Source organism: Anomaloglossus baeobatrachus, chromosome 2 (genome assembly GCF_048569485.1).
Source record: "Anomaloglossus baeobatrachus isolate aAnoBae1 chromosome 2, aAnoBae1.hap1, whole genome shotgun sequence".
In the NCBI taxonomy this organism is placed as follows: domain Eukaryota; kingdom Metazoa; phylum Chordata; class Amphibia; order Anura; family Aromobatidae; genus Anomaloglossus; species Anomaloglossus baeobatrachus.
Window position 1 is genome coordinate 390,666,369 of NC_134354.1, and position 20,082 is coordinate 390,686,450.

General features: G+C 47.9%; 1 protein-coding gene across 1 annotated transcript; it reads right to left on the minus strand.

The window, feature by feature from the left end:
* Positions 1–6,272: 6,272 nt before the first annotated feature.
* LOC142290155 (E3 ubiquitin/ISG15 ligase TRIM25-like) lies at positions 6,273–10,592 on the minus strand. The gene has a single exon (XM_075334099.1). It carries the CDS (start codon positions 10,566–10,568, stop codon positions 9,012–9,014), a length of 1,557 nt encoding a protein of 518 aa, XP_075190214.1. The 5' UTR covers positions 10,569–10,592; the 3' UTR covers positions 6,273–9,011.
* Between the last annotated feature and the right edge of the window lie 9,490 nt (positions 10,593–20,082).

Genomic DNA, 20,082 nt, shown 5'->3' on the forward strand with positions numbered 1-20,082 from the left:
CCTGTTCAGAACCTGGAAGAGCCAAATGTAGCTGAAGCAGAAGACCATGCACTGGTATCAATACCTAGCACACCTATTATTCACATTGAGACACATACATCGGGTGGGAGGACACAACCTCAGACAGATGACAGTATAGTACTGCGTAGATCAACCCGCAGCAACTTTGGTCAGCTCCCATTACGCTATAGAGAAAGTACAGTTTAGTTCAAAGTGACTGTATGAAATGTAATGTTTAACCTGTTTATAGTTAAGTAACGTTTAAGCAAAATGTGCCCACAAGGACTATTGTGAGACCTCCTTAAAATGTTAGACCACTGGTTATGAACTGGCTTTAACCACAAACTTTTGCATTGTAAAAAGTTGCCTTCTTGGTATCAACCACAGAGTCTGCCTGTTGAGGGGCATGGCTCTGCACCAACAAGGGGGCACGCCTGTTTATGGGGCCTGCCCTCCAACACTCGGAAGCGGGTACGCCTGTTTATGGGGCCTACCTTACACCACTCCCCTCAGGAGAGGAAGATTGGAGGAAAGGTCTGGGGAATGTGATGGCCCAGCCCTGGTCACCAAAAGGACCGGCGACCTACCTCCTGGAGGTTTTTGGGTGGGGTTCGGACATGTGGGTGGTTGGTGGTGGAATGGTACCTGGTATGTTTAAATGTAAATAATTGCCCCTGTGTGGGAAAAGTTTGTAATTACCTTTTTTCTTTCTCTTGTCTTTGCAGCCCGAGGACGTGCTGATGATAACTAAGGGGGAATGTGGCGCCCCTGACTTGGTCAGGCACCACAGAGTATTGCACCCATGCGGGAGCAATGCTTCCAGGTAATCTCCAAAGGCCAGGATGAGGTGCACACACAAACATATAGTGACCAGGCCTCCCACATTACCAGAGGGGACCCTTGAGTAGCCAGAAGGAGTTAACTTTCAATTCCCAGCTGGGGGTGTGTTCAGGGGCTGGTTGCTAGGAAGCAGGGCAGAGAGAGAGAGGAAGAGGAGGTCGAGAGAAGAGGGTTGAAGTGTGTGGAAGGGAGCAGAGGAGCTCTCGTGTCAGACAGGTCCTGAGGAGTGCAGTAGCTGAAAGCGGGGGAGAAAGGAGTACCGTGGGTCGGCCTGAAAATCATCCAGAGAGAAGGGTGGCTGAGTACGGAGATCCCGGTATCCGAGCACACAAGGGGAACTAGGTCCCCAGTACAGGCAGCAGATCATCCAGAGCTGCTTAACCTACAGGTGGGGGGGGTACTTCATGCCCTCACCACGACTACACAGAGCTTGAGCCAAGCAGCAATCACCAGGCCCATAAGGGGACAGGGCCAGAAGCCATCCCACCAAGGCCACGCTGCCGGCAGACGAGCCAGAGAGAGGGGAGCAGGGTGGTAACAGCTTCCCTGGAGGGGTCCTACCACGCTTCAAGCAAAGGATCCTCCTAAAACAGAAAGAGTGCAAGGAAGGCGAGTGGACAGCTACCCTCAGAACGGCCTCCTGGAATTCCTGGTTCAACCTGGTTATCACAGTGTCGCCCGGGCATCTCACCGTGACCTCCAAACAGTGAGTAAACACGTTGAAAGACTTCTTGGACTGTGTTTGAGTCATTCTGCGACCTGTGGTCCCACACACATACACCGGGGCCTGGGGCTTGCCTCACTCTCAGGGGGCTAATATACTGACTGCACCCACCATCAGCCCCAGGCATCCCTTAATCTGCAGTGGCGGTCCCCGCTGACCGCAATACTGAGAGTGGCGTCACGACAATCCTAAAAGAAGGTTCCCTACCTGTGACCAGACTGTTCCATCCACGTGGAGTCCCTGAAGGTACTGCACCGACACATACTAGCGGGGCTTCACACAAAGAACAGGGCAACTGCGTATACGTTAAGTAAAGTAACAGAGTTTTTCACTAAGTGTGGTTTCTTCCGTTCTGAGCATGTCTGCCATGTGGCAGATGTTCATTGGCTGTGGGTGACATCACAGATGATGCAGGGATCACATGGTTCTCAGCGTGTAACGTGGCATTGCCTGATTGGTCGCAGGTGACATCACAGATGACACGTTGGCGTCTGATTGTTTGTGGTGATGTCACTGATGACGCTCTCCCATCCTATTGGTCCAGGTTCGGTCTTGCCCTGGGCGTCACCATCTTGCGGGTGGGTCTTAGTTAATAAAAGAGCCTGGAGCATGCCGCACAGCGCTCAGTATGGGCTTTCCTGATAAACTACCATTGTGAATCGCTACCTATACACTGGCAATTCCATACTGCCGCTTCAGCAACTATTGTTCCCCCTGCTCTGCATTAGCCGGTTAGGCACATTCCTCTAGGAGTAGGGTCTGGTTGTGGGTTGCACACAGGTTGTCAGGCAGGTGTAGGTAGTCAGCGTACCACCATACGGTGTGGTTAGCACCTGGTATACGCAGGTCAGTGTGGTTAACACTTAGCCAGGATACAGCGGATACGGTTAGTGCTGCTGTTATCCATCCTTGTACTTTGTGTGTGTGTGTGTTTAAACACACAGTGTTCTATACTTTGCACTTTGCCTCTGTGAGGCAACAGAGGCAGCATTGTTAGGACCTCCGTGACCGTTAACGGGGTCTTTTTCCTATTACACATAGGTGTCCTCTGTAACGTAACAAGAGGTTCATTTCCTTTTATACCCACGTGTCCGGTAGTCGCTATACGTTTAATAGCATACTACCTTATTTACCATATATTTTAATTTACTTATATCCGTGAACTTACGAAGACTACTTTAGTTCTGTTTATTGCTGGCAGCGGTCTACTATCACCGCACGGTGGACCCTGGCTGTCTGAATATTTAACATCTACATTATATCAGACAGTACCCCGTTACACAGCACGTCATTTATTTATTTATTTATTTTTTTTAATCATTTATTTAAATAAATAAAAAAAAGCCGCATGCGGTTTCTCTTAGACCGGGGTCACACTTGCGGGGGACTTGCACGAGTCTGACATCTTATAACCTGCACAGCCATGCACACTTCTGACAGGAGCGTGCATGTGTTTCTAAGTACATGCATGCTCATGTTCAGAGAGCGGCAGGCCGTGCTGGGTGATGTCATGCCAGACTTGTAGGAGTCTGACATCGCATCACCGGCGCAGCCGCACACTCTTCTGATAGGAGCGATCCGCATGTGTTTGTCTACATGCACACTCACCATACTGACCCGTAGACACTTGCACTGCTTTCACCGCCTACCGGGGAAAGGCGGTTAATAACCACAGCATCACTGTGCTTGATTGGCCAGCAAACTCCCCTGACCTAAACCCCATGGAGAATCTATGAGGTATTGTGATTAGGAAGATGAGGGACACCATACCCAATAATGCACATGAGCTGAAGGCTGCTATCAAAGCAACCTGGGCTTCCAAAACATCTCAGTAGTGCCACACTGAATTAATGTTCCAAATTGTCCCTCCAGTGAGGAAGGAGACAAACTCTAGCGCCACCTATTGGAAGTAGCAATCCTAAAAGTCTAATGTAGCTTTTTAAACAAGCCTGTTCATAAGACTTCGGATTTGTCAGATCAAAATCCCAATTTGCAGACACGGTGTTTCGGGGTGATTGCCCCTCGTCAGTGCAAAGTGTGGGTATCTGATCTGGCTTATGAGAAGCTATGTGGGGACCACGGGGAAGACTATTCTCCTTATGGAGACCTGACAAACCAGTCGGGCTGTCAGTAAGGGGACTTATAGCTGCAATGCATTGATGCTGTAATTCATGCAAAAGGAGCCCGGACCAAGTATTGAGTGTATTTACTGTACATACTTTTCAGTAGGCCAACATTTCTGAGTTTAAAATAATTTTTTCAGTTGGTCTGAAATAATATTCTAATCTTCTGAGATAATGACTTTTGGGTTTTCATTGGCTGTAAGCCATAATCATCAACATTAACAGAAATAAACTGTTGAAATAGATCCCTTGTGTGTAATGATTCTATATAATATATGTGATTCCATTTTTGTATTCAATTTCTGGAATAAATTGACTTTTTGATGATATTTTTATTTATTGAAATGCACTTGTATGGGAATATACATATTGCATATTCGTGGCTTTGTGACTGCCGTTCCAGTCTTTGACACCGGTGAATCTTCACAGAACACAGTGCTTGAGAAGTGAAGATTCACAAGTCTGCAGTCACAGAGTGACACAGAGTGACTGCAGACTTGTCATTTTAGGGCTCAAGCGCACGTTGCGTCCTTACTAGTGCAGAAATAAATACACCTTCTGGCAGACTTGACGCTGCGTTTTGACAAAAAGAATGTATTCAAAACGCATGTATTTTGGATGCATTTTGCATGCATTTTACATGCGTTTTGGATGCATTTTTGTTAGTGCAGTCCCCCAGAAATTCAGCTCTGCTACATGCCCGCTGACAGCCGACACAGACAGAGTCGGGAGATGAGAATGAACTCGGAATAACTTCATCTGACTTCATTGTCATCCCACGGCTCTGTCTCTGTGTGCTGTCATTAACTCAGATGAACCTCTGAGGTCAGCGCCAGGACACAGGAGTCCACAGCAGTGACGTCAGAGCTTCACCCGAGTTCACTGACATCGCACGGCTCTTTCTCTGTGTCGCAGCCTGATTTACGGTCACACGTGAAGGACTCACCTGTGACCGCAAATCCCCTGAGTGACTGCAGTGAGCCGCGCAATCAGCTGTGCTTTCACTCAGGTTACTCGCGGCCACAGCTGCAGTCCTCCACCTGAGAGCGGTGGCCGCGAGTAACCTCATTGGCAGCACAGCTGATCGCGCGACTCACTTCAGTTGCTGCGTGGAGCTCACAGCTAGTGGTCCTTCTATATAGCCGCTTACTGTCAGCTTCCGATGTAGCAGAGCTGAAAACATTGTGGGACCAAGTATGAATTACGTCGGACCTGGAGGTGTTTTTGAGGGGTTAATAAAGTGGTGAAAGAGGGTGTTTTTTGTCCTTTATTTCAAATAAAGGATATTTTGAATGTGTGTGTTTATTTTCTTTAACTTACAGGTTAATCACGAAAGGTATCTCGGGGAGCCGCCTGCCATGATTAACCTAGGACTTAGTGGCAGCTATGGGCTGCTGCCATTAACTCCTTATTACCCCCAATTGCCACCGCACCAGGGCAATTGGGGATGAGCCGGGTAGAGTCCCGGGACTGTCGCATCTAATGGATGTGGCAATTCCGGGCGGCTGCTGGCTGATAATGTTAGGCTGGGGGGGCTCCCCATAACATGGAGCTCCCCATCCTGAGAATACCAGCCTTCAGCCGTGTGGCTTCACCCTGGCTGGTATCAAAATTGGTGGGGACCGCACGCTATTTTTTTTTAATTATTTATTTTTTAAACTGCACGATATAGACCCGCCCACCGGCGGCTGTGATTGGTTGCAGTAAGACAGCTGTCACTCAGCATGGGGGCGTGTCTGACTGCAACTAATCATAGGTACTGGTGGGCTGGGGAAGCAGGGAATACGAGATGGAATAATGAGCGGCCGGCATTTTCAAAAGAGGAGAAGCCGCCACAGTATGAACGCTGTGCAGTGCCGTGCCAGTGATCATGGATCGGTGAGTATGAGAGAGAGGGTGGGAAGGAGAGACAGACATGGACAGAGAGATAGAGATAGAGACCGACAGAGAGAGAGACCGACCGACAGACCGACCGACAGAGAGAAAGAAACCGACCAACAGACCGACCGACAGAGAGAGAGAGACCGAAAGACCTGCATTTGTTATGTCAAAAAAAAACATGTGGACCGGAACAAAAATGCTGTGGAAACGCACTGCTTAGCATTTTGGTAGCGTTTTTCTACAACTCATTGATTTCAATGGGTGTAGAACGTTGCCAAAATGGACAAAAGAACTGACATGATGCTTTTTTAAGCGCAGAGATTTTGTCAAATTTTTGACAATCAAAACTCTGCGTTTAAAAAAGCATCGTGTGCACGGATTTTGCATGATTCTCATACACTTTGCTGGGGAAGCAGAACGCATTTTGACAATATGATGCTGCATCTCAAAACGCTGCAGAAACGCGAAAAAAAACGAAACGTTCGCATGAGCCCTTAGAGTGGACAACTCCAACAATTATGTTTTTGCACACTAATGCTGTGAAGTGTAGCAGTTTACCTATATTATATTTTACTCCAATTTGAAATCATAGTCAAAGTTTCACAGTAAATGTGCAACTTATAATATATATACATATATACACACACACACACACACATATTTTTATTAAAAATATTTATTATAAGAAAAAAAAAAAAGACAGCTTTGTAGATTTTACCGGGATTTGAATTTAATGATTGCGTTACATGAACAGATTTCCAAAATAATAATATTATATTCAATGAAATCAGCTGAGTGTATCTTACACTTTGTTACTCATAAAATCTAATTGTTAAAGGCATTGCCTTTTGCAGCACGAGCCCATGTACACACCTTGAGTATTTGGTGAGTTTTTTACCTCAGTATTTATAAGCCAAAACCAGCAGTGGGTAAAAAAAAATAAAAAATAAATAAAAAAAACAAACAAAACAAACAGAAGTGGTGCTTGTGCTTCTTTTATACTTTTCCTTTAATGGCTCCACTCCTGGTTTTGTCTTACAAATAGTGAGCTAAAAAAACTCACCAAATACTCAACATGTGTACGTGGCCTAAGGCTATGTTCTCACGATGAGCTTTTGGCGTTGTATAGAACTGCAGCATCTTACAGTTCCAGCGCAGTGGATGGGATTTATAGAAATCTCCTGCCCACTGTGATTCTTTTTTACGCTGCAATAACTGACCTGCGGAGCATGTTCCAAATTCACAACATGTCCCTTTCTTTTGCAGATATCATGAGTTTTATGTGCCAACTTTCCCCATAGACTTGCATTAGATGTGAAAAATCCAAAAAGTAAAAAATGCACATTGCATTTTTAATGTGTTTCAGAGATGAAAATGCATCAAAACCGCACATAATGTGCACTAAGTATAGAAATAATGTTTTGCAAAGCCAAACACCAGGAAGTATCAAAAAACAAAGCATCTTTATTTAAAGCATGACTCAACAAAAAGAGACAAAAAGCATAGCATCAAAAAAGTGATTGAAAAAAATAAAAGAAGAAAAGAAAATACACAGAAAAATAGTGAAAAGATGCAAGTAGCCTAATTTAAATAATAGATGCAACATTTCTGCAACACTGAAAATGCACTAAAAGCTCAGCATCATTATCCTCTAGAGCAGGGATCCCTCACGATAGCCTGCTGGAGAGCCATAGGTGCGGGCAGTGCTCTACAGTGAAAGACCCCCTTTACTATACCCTACTATATTATTGCATTACTACAAACCACTAGACCTCCCTCTATATAAAATTTAAAGTGGTATTACTATCTCTAAAGGTCCTATCCCAATATGCAGTAGGTGTAGTAATAATAATAGCAAATATCTCCAATTAGAAATGCAGTATAGTTTTTCTGATTCACTATAATCGCTTGCCTCATGTTCAGGGAATTACAGGACCGTATCCATAGTTGCGACCATGCACATAGTCACAGTCAGGTAGTTGATATTGGTCATAACCATGGACACCTAAGGTCCTGCAATGCCATGAACATAAGGTAACAACATAGTGAATCACTGATAATGGATCACGTATCACGGATTGCACATGGACAACCCACATGTGCCGTGAATCACGGAACACGGAGGGACATGTGCGTGTTTTACACGTCAGGGAAGAACGTCAGTGTTTTTCACTGACATGTGAAACGGGCCTTAGGCCCCTTTCACATGTCAGTGATTCTGGTACGTTTGTGCTTTTTTTTAAACGTACCAGAATCACTGACATACGCAGACCCATTCTAATGAATGGGTCTGCTCACACGTCAGTGATTTTTCACTGCACGTGTCTCCGTGCAGCGTACCCGCGTGTGCGTGATTGCCGCACGGAGACATGTCCATTTTTTTCTGGCATCACTGATGTTCCACGGACCACGCAGTGGTGTGGTCCGTGAAACACGTGCCAGAAAAAAACGTGCTTTTAAAATAAAAAACATTTTAACTCACCCGGCGTCCAGCGATGTCCTCTGCAGCCCGTTCTCCCTGTTGCTTCTGAGCCAGCTGATTACTGTCGCGCATATTCATTATGCGCGACACAGCCGACCCGGAAGCAGCTCCTGCAGGGGTCACCGCCGGCCGGATGCTGCGTCGCGGGAGCGATCAGCACCATGGACAGCGGGAGCGGGCGCAGGTGAGTGAATCTCTAAGTGCAATCACGGGCCACGGAGAACGGAGCCCGGATTGCACTTAGACAACCCACGTGTGCCATGATTTTCGGCACACGCAGGGACATGTGCGTGTTTTACACGCCAGTGAAAAACGTCTGTGTTTTTCACTGACGTGTGAAACGGGCCTTCTATAAAGTAATTACCTGAGGAAATCCTTGTAAACCACTGGGGGGAGGGGGGAATGAAGGTCAACAAACTCCTATACGCTTAAAACTATCCTCAAAACAAAGAAAATGTACAAATTAAAAAAAATCCATTAGTTATTGTTTGAAAGGTATATAAAAAGACAGTTTTCATACAAAACACCAATAGCTATGTACACTAATCAAAAACCTTGTGGTAAGTACATTATATCAACTGAAAATACAAATTGTCAAAAATTAAGGTTAAGCATTAGTCTCATTTATAATGGTGAGATAATCAGAAAATTAACGATTAGAAAACAAGTGATAATATACTGCATACTAGTTGAGAGTTTAAAGGGGTTGCGCAGTTTACTAAAAGTCTGCAGTTATTCTATGTGACTGCAGACTACTAAATCCTCCCAGCTTGTGCACTGCATGATGTCAGGATTGTCCAGTATTGGCGGCCGGAGCTGGCGGGTATGTGACCACAAGTAAGCCACTTGCATACTTCCAGCCACATTTTAAATACGTCAGAGTGACTGCAGACTTTTAGTAAAAGCCCGGACTACCCCTGCAAGAATTGAATTACTGATGCTTTTCCAGATTAGCCTTATCTTATTTTGCAATTTTAATCCAAGCTTCATCATGTAAATAAAAACCTGCATAAAGAGGCTTGGTGAAATCAGCCCAAAATGTATATAAGTGCTGAAGAGAGTCAGACAACTCGTAAAAGGATAGAACCCCACCATCATAATCTAGATATATTCCAATATCCGGCCTTGATACAGATGAATTCACGTCAAATGATTCATCGTCATGATCTGCTGTCAGTTCTTCATCGGACCAGGTCAAGCACCAGGACTTGGGGTTTGCCCCAATAAGTGCGTTATCTCCCTTTCTCTTCACATTGTTGTAGGTCACACCAACACTCCATTCCCCAAAATCACTGGTTTTCATTTCCCAGTAATGTTTTCCAGACTTAATCCTTTTGGTGGATAAAACTTGCTGAGTGATGAATCTCTCAGGGTGATGGGGTCGAGATTTTTCTTTGTCAGTATCGGTGGCTTTTTTCAGATCGTGGGAAAGAGCAATGTAATTGTTTGCTGTATTGACATTCAGGATCATATCCGTAGAGTCTTCTAGATTAAAGTCATACTTTTTCTTCCCTTCAAGAATAACTTCAGACAACTTGTACAAAGCACTCATCAAGGTCACAGTTATTAACTCTGTATTCAGATTTTCAGCACAAAATGGAGACACTTGCTCCAAGTCAGTTTTGATGGCACCTTGCTTCAGAAACACCAGTGGATCTGTGATTTCACATGCCTCTTCGATGTGACGTTTTTTCTTATGCATGTCTTGTATTTGTTTATCCAACTTCTGAGTGTATGTAGAGTATGATGCGGAAATACGGGTTTCCTGCTTTGTGATTTCTGCAATGACTTTATTTTCAAGATCATTTAGTTCACTTCTGATGTCTCCAAAAAGACTAGTGACTCTTTCCTTCAGACCAAATGATTTATGCTGGAAGTTGTTTCTGTCTTCTTCTAGGGACCAGAATTTTTTTTCTGCTGCTTCTGTATTTGAAGACAACTGTTGAATGAACTCTTTCAGTCGTGTTTTCTCTTTCTCACTTGCTTCGTTCATCAGCTCCGTTTTGTGGTCTTTGTGCTTCCAGTCCATAGTACAGCTGGTACACAGCAATGAAAAATCCCGGGCACAAAAATATTTTAGGAGTTCGTTGTGGATAGGGCATTTTCTGACCTCTGGAGAATTATAGGGCTCAATCAAGGTGTGGCTTGTAGACTTACTGTGGTTCTTCACATGGATTTCACAAAAGGAAGCTTCACAGCGTAAGCAGGTTTTAACAGCAGGCACTATAGAAGGCACACAATATGTACAGAAGATCTCCGTTTTCTCCGGCTTCTCCTGCGTGGAGCGATAATGTTCAACAATATTGCACAACTTCAGGTTCTTCTGCAGCACGGCACGAGCTTTATACTCCGCTCTGCATTCAGGACAAGAGTAGATTCCAGATGACCTCTGACTGATCCACACATTTGTAATGCAGACGTCACAGAAGTTATGACTACAGGTTAGCATTACCGGGTTGGTGTATATGCTAAGGCAGATAGAACAGCTTAGCTCTGCACTCAGACCTGACAAAGCCATCTTTGTCTGGAGGAGAAACGAAAGCTGTGACCATTGAGGGTGGAGCAACATTCTTCCTCAATAACAAGCTTAACTCGTCCTTATCCGTAAACTAGAATGAGCAAGAACACAAAATACCTGTTATTTTACATTAATGTCAAGTCTGTGCAATGGCAGCCAATTGTTGCAAATGTCATACTTAAAAAAATAAATAAATAAAACTTTTTGTTCTCTGCTTTTACTTTACTCTATACTTTTAAGTTGGAATCTTGCATATGGTTATGGTGACAGTTTTTTTGTGCTTTTTTTTCAGTTCGAGTCAGGAGTGGATTCAAAACTCATGGAGAATATACAGTATATAGTACTAACTACTTGTATGTCTACATCCAGATCTACACAGTGCAGTAGCTCAAGAGTGGGAGGGGGACACGGGCAGTTTCCTGGGTGCTAAACAATATGGAAGCTAAACTGGAGCCTAACTTTCTCTCCAATTCTACCAGTAAATGATCTAGGAAGACATGCGGCGCACTGGCACTGTGTCCATTTGGAGGCTGGTAAACCCAATGAGTAAGGCTATGTGCAGACGCTGCATTTTTTGCTATGTTTTTATGCACTTTTGGGTGCAGTTTTGGTTTCAAAACTGCATGAATTTCCTTCTCCAGGAAAGTCTATGAGATTTCATTTTTGCTGTCTGCACGTTGCAGTTTTTTTGTCTGCGCCTTTGTGGTGACCACAAAGATGCAGTATGTATTTTTCAGTATTCTTTTAGCGTTTTTCACCCACTGAATTCAATAAGGTGTGAAAAACTGCAATGAAAAACACAAGTTGTTATTTTACATGCATTTTGGTGCATTTTTCTGACTAGACTCTGGGTCGGCAGGGATTGATCGCTGGTATTTGGCCAGATACTGCTCCCCATATAAATTCCATGGGGACCAGAATCGGGCACAAAGGGGTAGGAGCAAGCACTTCATTCTCACTGATCATCAGTCGGCTGTCACACTGCTGCCACAGCAGCTCTTTCATCTTCCAGAGTCGGCCGGTCATTAGGATCAGAACATATTTACTACTTCCCTGCTCACCGGTGGCTGTGATTGGTTGCAGGCAGACCCGCCCCCACGCTGAGTGACAGCTGTCTGACTACAGCCAATCACAGACGCAGGTGGGTCTATATCGTACAGTAAAATAAATAATTAAAAAAAAATCTGACGTGCGGTCCCCCCAATTTTGATAAGCAGCCAAGATAAAGTCTCACAGCTGGGGGCTGGTATTCTCAGGCTGGGGAGACCCACGTTATTGGGAGCCCCCCCAGCCTAAAAAAATAAGCCAACAGCCGCCCGGAATTGCCGCATCCATTAGATGTGACAGTTCCGGGACTTTTCCCGACTCATCCCGATTGCCCTGGTGCGGTGGCAATTGGGGTAATAAGGAGTTAATGGCAGCAGCCCATAGCTGCCACTAAGTCCTAGCTTAGTGATGGCAGGAGTCTATGAGACACCACCTCATCACTAAGCTGTAAGTGAAAGTAAATAAACACAATCACCCAAAAAGTCCTTTATTTGAAATAAAACACAAAAAAGCCAAAAAAGCCCCCTTTTCACCACTTTATTAACCCTTAAAACACCCATCAAAGTCCGACGTAATCCATACAAGGTCCCAAGATGCATCCAGCTATGCTACATCTGACAATCACAACGAGCGGCTATAGAACATGACTGCTCACTGTGAGGGTCAGGCTGCAAGTGAAGTGAGCCACGCGGGATCAGCGATGACTTCAGCTGTCACCGCACATCACTTGACTGAAGTCACCGCTGATCTCACACTGACTTCAGTCGCGGACGGATTTGCGGTAACAGGTGGAGGACTCCAGCTATCAATGCATATCACCTGACTGGAGTCTTCCACCTGTTTCCACAAATCAGGCCGCGTATGAAGTGAGCTGCGCGAGATCAGCGGTGACTTCAGTCAGGTGGTGTGCAGTGACAGTGTGAAGCCCCACAGGTGTTGTATCGGTGCATACCTTCAGGGACTCCACGTAGCTGGTGCTGGTCACAGGTAGGGAATCTTCAGTTTTGATCGTGACGCCACTCTCAGTATTGCGGTCAGTGGGGACCGCCACTGCAGGTTAGGGGACGCCTGGGGCTGATGGTGGGTGCAGTCGGATATAGTAGCCTCCTGAGAGTGAGGCAAGCCCCAGGGCCCGGTGTGGGTTTGTAGTACCACAAGTCGCAGAATGACTCAAACACAGTCCAAGAAGTCTTTTAACGTGTTTACTCACTGTTTGGAGGTCACGGTGAGATGCCCGGGCGACACTGTGATAACCAGGTGGAACCAGGAATTCCAGGAGGCCGTTCTGAGGGTAGCTGTCCACTCGCCTTCCTTGCACTCTTTCTGTTTTAGGAGGATCCTTTGCTTGAAGCGTAGTAGGACCCCTCCAGGGAAGCTGTTACCACCCTGCTCCCCTCTCTCTGGCTCGTCTGCCGGCAGCGTGGCCTTGGTGGGATGGCTTCTGGCCCTGTCCCCTTATGGGCCTGGTGTGCTGCTTGGCTCAAGCTCTGTGTAGTCGTGGTGAGGGCATGAAGTACCCCCCCAACCTGTAGGTTAAGCAGCTCTGGATGATCTGCTGCCTGTTCTGGGGACCTAGTTCCCCTTGTGTGCTCGGATACTGGGATCTCCGTACTCAGCCACCCCTCTTTCTCTGGATGCTCTTCAGGCCGACCCACAGTACTCCGTTCTCCTCCGCTTTCAGCTACAGCACTCCTCAGGACCTGTCTGCACGGGAGCTTCTCTGCTCCCCCTCCATACACTTCAACTTCTTCCTCTCGACTCCCTCACTTCCTCTCTCTCTCTGCCCTGCTTCCTAGCAACCAGCCCCTGAACACACCCCTAGCTGGGAATTGAAAGTTAACCCCTTCTGGCTACCCAAGGGTCCCCTCTGGTGATGTGGGAGGCCTGATCACTATATGTTTGTGTGTGCACCTCATCCTGGCCTTTGGAGATTACCTGGAAGCATTGCTCCCGCATGGGTGCAATACTCTGTGGTGCCTGACCAGGTCAGGGGCGCCACATTCCCCCTTAGTTATCATCAGCACGTCCTCGGGCTGCAAAGACAAGAGAAAGAAAAAAGGTAAATACAAATTTTTCCCACACAGGGGCAATTATTTACATTTAAACATGCCAGGTACCATTCCACCACCAACCACCCACATGTCCGAACCCCACCCAAAAACCTCCAGGAGGTAGGTCACCGGTCCTTTTGGTGACCAGGTCTGGGCCATCACATTCCCCAGACCTTTCCTCCAATCTTCCTCTCCTGAGGGGAGTGGTGTAAGGTAGGCCCCATAAACAGGCGTACCCGCTTCCGAGTGTTGGAGGGCAGGCCCCATAAACAGGCGTGCCCCCTTGTTGGTGCAGAGCCATGCCCCTCAACAGGCAGGCCCTGTGGTTGGTACCAAGAAGGCAACTTTTTACAATGCAAAGTTTGTGGTTAAAGCCAGTTCATAACCAGTGGTCTAACATTTTAAGAAGGTCTCACAATAGTCCTTGTGGGCACATTTCGCTTAAACGTTGCTTAACTATAAACAGGTTAAACATTACATTTCATACAGTCACTTTGAACTAAACTGTACTTTGTCTATAGCGTAATGGGAGCTGACCAAAGTTGCTGCGGGTTGATCTACGCAGTACTATACTGTCATCTGTCTGAGGTTGTGTCCTCCCACCCGATGTATGTGTCTCAATGTGAATTCTGGGTGTACTGGGTACTGATACCAATGCGTGGTTTTCTGCTTCAGCTACATTTGGCACTTCTAGGTTCTGAACAGGTGCTTCTAGGTCTCCTACTTCTCTAGATTGAGTGAATGTAATGACTGGAATAACAACTGCTCCATTGTATTGAGGCCAACTTGCTGGAAAATCTCCAAGCGCAGTATGGATCATCCTTTCTTTTGGTTCCTGAACTGGCAAAGGGTTGGGAATTTCTTCAGGGATTCTTAGTTGTTCAGGACATTTCTTTAGGCGATCTCTAGAAACGACAGCTGTTGTTTTTCCTCCATCTTTGCTGATAAGGCATGTCTTTTCATTGCTAAGCGTTGATGGTAACACAGTATAGGGTTCTTCTTCCCAGTGATTGTCAAGTTTATGACGCCTTCTCTTTCCCTTGAGAACTATATCTCCTGGCATCAAAGGAACAGCAGGTGCTTTTCGATTGTAGGCTTTTTCTTGTTTCTCACGCTGCTGAGTCAGGCTTCGCTCCACACACTCTTGTACTTTCTTGTATTGGGCTTGGCGGTTGGAATCCCAATCAGCACCTTGTTGATGGTCTTCAGGGGTCTCAACTCCCATTTCCAGATCTACTGGCAATCTCCCTGGTCTGGCCCTCATCAGGTATGCCGGTGTGCAGTTCGTGGAACTCACAGGGATGTTGTTATACATGTCCACTAGATCGGGCAGTTCTTCTGGCCACTGACTTCGTTCTTCTAGTGGGAGCGTCTTCAGAAGGTCGAGAATGATGTGGTTCATCTTCTCACACATGCCATTGGTCTGAGGATGGTAAGGCGTAGTACGGATCTTCTGGCAGCCGTATAGGTTACAAAACTCCTTAAACACTTCAGCTTCAAAGGCTGGTCCTTGGTCAGTGAGCACTTGATCTGGATAGCCATGTGGTCGACAGAAGTGTGTCTGGAAAGCTTTGGCTGCGGTTTGACCTGTCAAGTCCTTGACTGGTACTACCACCAGGAATCTGGAGTAGTGGTCAACCATAGTGAGAGCGTAGTTGTAGCCTTGTCTGCTGGGTGCCAACTTTACATGGTCCAGGGCCACGATCTCCAGGGGCCGTTTAGTTTGGATGGGCTGGAGTGGTGCTCTCTGGCGGTGCTGGTCTTTTCTTCTAAGATTGCAAGGCCCGCAGTTTCGACACCACTTCTCTAGGGCAGATCTCATGCCCACCCAGTAGAATCTTACTTTAAGTAGGGCCTCCAGTTTCTTCCAACCAAAATGGCCTGCACCATTGTGATAGGCTTCTAGCACCATCCTCGTATCCTTCTGTGGTACAATCACTTGCCACACCTTCTCATGCGTCCTCGGGTCAATGATGCTCCTGTAAAGTTTGTCTTGATAGATGAATAATCGACCCCTCTCCTTCCATAGGTACTGTGCCTCAGGTGGGGCTCCTTTGTCAAGGCTGGCGCCAGGCTGGCTGATCAGTTTCTTTACCAAGCCTACCGCTGGATCATTTTCCTGGGTCTCCTTCCAGTTGTAATGAGGTAGTGGGTTCAGGGTCACCTCTTGGCGGTTGGCACGCGACTGCCGACACTGTTTTGCTCCATGGCGATGGAACGCTGGCAGCTCAATCTCTTCCAGATCATCTTCATCTTCACCCTCGTCTGCTAGGTGAGGCATCCTGGACAGAGCATCTGCGTTGCCGTTCTTGCGGCCAGCTCGATACTTGACAGTAAAGTCATAATTCGCCAGTCGGGCTACCCAACGCTGCTCCATGGCACCCAATTTAGCAGTATCCAAGTGGGTCAGGGGGTTGTTGTCCGTGAAGACAGTGAATTTGGTGGCTGCCAGGTAGTGCTTGAACCGCTCTGTGATAGCCCATACCATGGCCAGGAACTCTAGCTTGAATGAGCTATAATTCTCCGGGTTTCTTTCAGTAGGCCTGAGCTTCCTGCTGGCGTAAGCAATCACACGCTCTTTGCCTCCCTGCACCTGTGAAAGCACTGCTCCCAGTCCCACATTACTGGCATCTGTATACAGTACAAATGGTAGACTGTAGTCAGGGTAGGCTAGGATCTCTTCACCCGTCAAGGCCCCTTTCATCTGTCTGAAGGAGTGTTCTTCTGCTTCTCCCCAGTGAAATGGCGGGCCGGAGGTCTTTCCTCTCTTCTTTGGGTGGCCTACCAGGAGCTCTTGCAAAGGCGCTGCCATTTTCGTGTAGCCCTTGATGAACCTTCTGTAGTAGCCTACCAAGCCAAGGAACTGACGTACCTCCCGGACGGTAGTAGGTGTGGGCCACTCCTGGATGACTGTGACCTTCTCTGGGTCCGGTGCTACTCCTTCTGCACTGACCACGTGACCTAGGTACTGGACCTTTGGCTTCAGTAAATGGCACTTGGATGGTTTCAGCTTCATTCCATATCGGGATAGTGCTTCAAAGACTTCAGCCAGGTGTTTCAGGTGGTCCTCGTAGGTCTTGGAGTACACGATGACATCATCCAGGTAGAGCAGGACGGTTTCAAAGTTGAGGTGCCCTAGGCAGCATTCCATAAGCCTCTGGAAGGTCCCGGGGGCATTGCAGAGTCCAAATGGCATGCTATTGAACTCACAGAGGCCCATTGGGGTGGTGAAGGCCGTCTTCTCCCGATCTTCTTCTGCTACAGATACTTGCCAGTAGCCACTAGTAAGATCTAGGGTAGAAAAGTAGTTAGAGGCTTTCAAGGCAGCGAGGGATTCCTCTATCCTTGGCAAAGGGTAGGCATCCTTGTGTGTTATCTGATTTATCCGTCTGTAATCCACACACATCCTCATCGTGCCATCCTTCTTTCTTACCAGGACTAGGGGAGCTGCCCAGGGGCTGCAACTGTCCCTTATGACTCCTGCCTCCTTCATGTCCTTCAGCATGTCCTTTGTGCGCTGGTAATGGGCTGGTGGAATAGGCCTATGTCTTTCCTTAATGGGAGGATGACTGCCTGTGGGTATGTGATGTTGCACCCCTTTGATCCTACCAAAGTCTAGTGGGTTCTTACTAAAGACCTGCTCGTATTCCTGCACGACCCTGTAAACCCCATGTTTCTGGTAGTCGGGTGTAGAGTCAGTCCCCACGTGTAGTTTCTGGCACCAGTCCTCTAACTGCTTTTGGGAGGTCTCGCCCTCTTTTGAGTCAGCTTGTGTCAGGGGACCTACAGGTGTTATGGCGTCATCTGAGCATGTAAACAGTTTGGCTATGGTAGCGTACCTTGGGAGTCTGGCTTCCTCCTCCCCACAGTTCAACACTCGTACAGGCACTCGTCCCTTGTGTACATCAACTACCCCCCTGGCTGTCAGAATCGTGGGCCAGTGGTCTGAATGAGTGGGCTCTAGTACAGCCTGGTAATCTTGTCCTCTGAGACCTACCGCTGCTCTACACCACATCATCATTTCACTCCGTGGGGGTATCACAATGGGGTTAGCATCCATCACCCGTACACTACCAATCTCACCGCCAGTCTGTTTTACCTGTTGCTTCCTCAGAATGATTCGGATCTCCTTTTGCAAGGCTCTTTGCGACCTGCCGTCAGCACCTTCAACAATCTGGTGAAGCAACAACAACACTTCCCCTAGGCAATTTTCTATGACATTAGTGCCTAAAATCATTTGCGGGTTCCTTTCTCTAACATCAGTGTCCACAACAATCAGTCCTTGTCCCTTCATTTCCTGCCTTCCCACCTTTATGGTTACCTCTTTGACCCCGATCTGGTCTATAGGTTGTCCGTTGGCAGCATAGATGGTGAGGGAGGGGTCCGGTGGTCGGAGATCGCCGTCCGACCAAACCCTCCGATACAGGACATGCGGGATCGTGGTGACCTGAGAGCCGGTGTCCAATAATGCCGGGGTAGGGATCCCGTCCAAGACGATGGACAGGACAGGACGTCCACCCACGTACTGATCACAGCAGCGACTTGGGCCTGATCTTCTTAATCCTGAGGACTGGCCCTCGGCCCCAGGTTTGACTCGTTTAAAGGACAGGCCCTTGCATAGTGACCTGCCTTCTGGCAACGACGACAGATGGGTTGTCCAGCTGAGTCATAGCGATCACTGCTCCTGCCTCGAGTTGGGGGACCCCTTCTCCTCCGCATCCAAGGGACGTCCTCTGGGTTGTCGGCTAGCAGGATCTGATGAGGGACTTTGGTCTCTGAGGGCAACTGCATTGCTTTCAGGATTTGTGCGACGTCCTTAGTGAGCTGCTGCACTTGGGAGGATAGCGTACTTATGGTCTCTGCTGGCGCGTTGAGTCCTTTTGCAGTCATCAGGGCCTGCGTGGAGGATTCTGCTCCTGCAGCCGTGGAACTGGCAGGCCATGCGGGTGCGACGGGGTCTGTGTCCACAGGAGGTTGGAGTGCTTTCACTGCCCTGTCTTTCAGAATGGCAAAGTCCACGTCAGGGTGTTCCAGGGACCACAGCTTCATCTGCTTCCCATCCTCAGGAGAGCGCAGGCCCCGCAAGAATTGTTCCTTCATCATCCGGTTTCCTTCCTGATCACTGACAGGGTCCACCAGCTTGAGAGCCCGTAGTGCAGCCTGCAGCCTGAGGGCATAGTCTCTTATACTATCTTGGGGCTTCTGACGGCAGTGATAGAAGTCCGTTCTCAGCTCTCCCTCCGTGCGGTGTTCAAAAGCAGCTGCTAGTTTGGCAAAGATGGTCTCAACAGAGCTCCGGTCATCATTGGCCCAGGACTCAGCTTCCAATTCTGCTGCTCCAGTCAATTGTCCCAGCACCACAGCGGCCCTCTGTTTACCAGTCATCGCGTGCATGTCTAGCAGGGTGTTGATCTTTTTCTTAAACCCGGTCAGCGTGTCTATTTTACCGGCGTATTGAGGCAGCCATTGCGCCCCTGGGGCATACAACAAGGACACTGGCATTATGGGGGCGACCTCGGCCGGCGCAGCTGCGACCGCGGCACCGGCACCAGGCGCTGCGGCGTCCAGCGCGACAGGGGCTGGCATCGCTTGGGCTGCGTCGCCCTGACCAGGGGCATTACCTCCTGCAGCGTCCATTTTTCTTCAGAAAATCCGCGCGCTCCCTTTCCACTTCCTGGGTCAGAACGCTCTCTGAATTGTGGGGATTCTGGGGCGGCCACACCTCTTCGTGGGCGGTGCTCTTCTCCCTCGCGCGGGCTGCAGCGCGCGCTTTTGAAGATGGCAATATGGCGGCGGTTCAATTTTTGCGGTCGGACCTCTGAGGCACACGGTCACCTGTCTGAACAGGTCTAGTCCTTATCCTGTTCGTGACGCCAGATGATGTGAAGCCCCACAGGTGTTGTATCGGTGCATACCTTCAGGGACTCCACGTAGCTGGTGCTGGTCACAGGTAGGGAATCTTCAGTTTTGATCGTGACGCCACTCTCAGTATTGCGGTCAGTGGGGACCGCCACTGCAGGTTAGGGGACGCCTGGGGCTGATGGTGGGTGCAGTCGGATATAGTAGCCTCCTGAGAGTGAGGCAAGCCCCAGGGCCCGGTGTGGGTTTGTAGTACCACAAGTCGCAGAATGACTCAAACACAGTCCAAGAAGTCTTTTAACGTGTTTACTCACTATTTGGAGGTCACGGTGAGATGCCCGGGCGACACTGTGATAACCAGGTGGAACCAGGAATTCCAGGAGGCCGTTCTGAGGGTAGCTGTCCACTCGCCTTCCTTGCACTCTTTCTGTTTTAGGAGGATCCTTTGCTTGAAGCGTAGTAGGACCCCTCCAGGGAAGCTGTTACCACCCTGCTCCCCTCTCTCTGGCTCGTCTGCCGGCAGCGTGGCCTTGGTGGGATGGCTTCTGGCCCTGTCC

What these genes read in the sequence shown, in the direction of transcription:
- LOC142290155 (XM_075334099.1), bottom strand. Translation starts at nt 10,568, where the DNA reads ATGGCTTTGTCAGGTCTGAGTGCAGAGCTAAGCTGTTCTATCTGCCTT.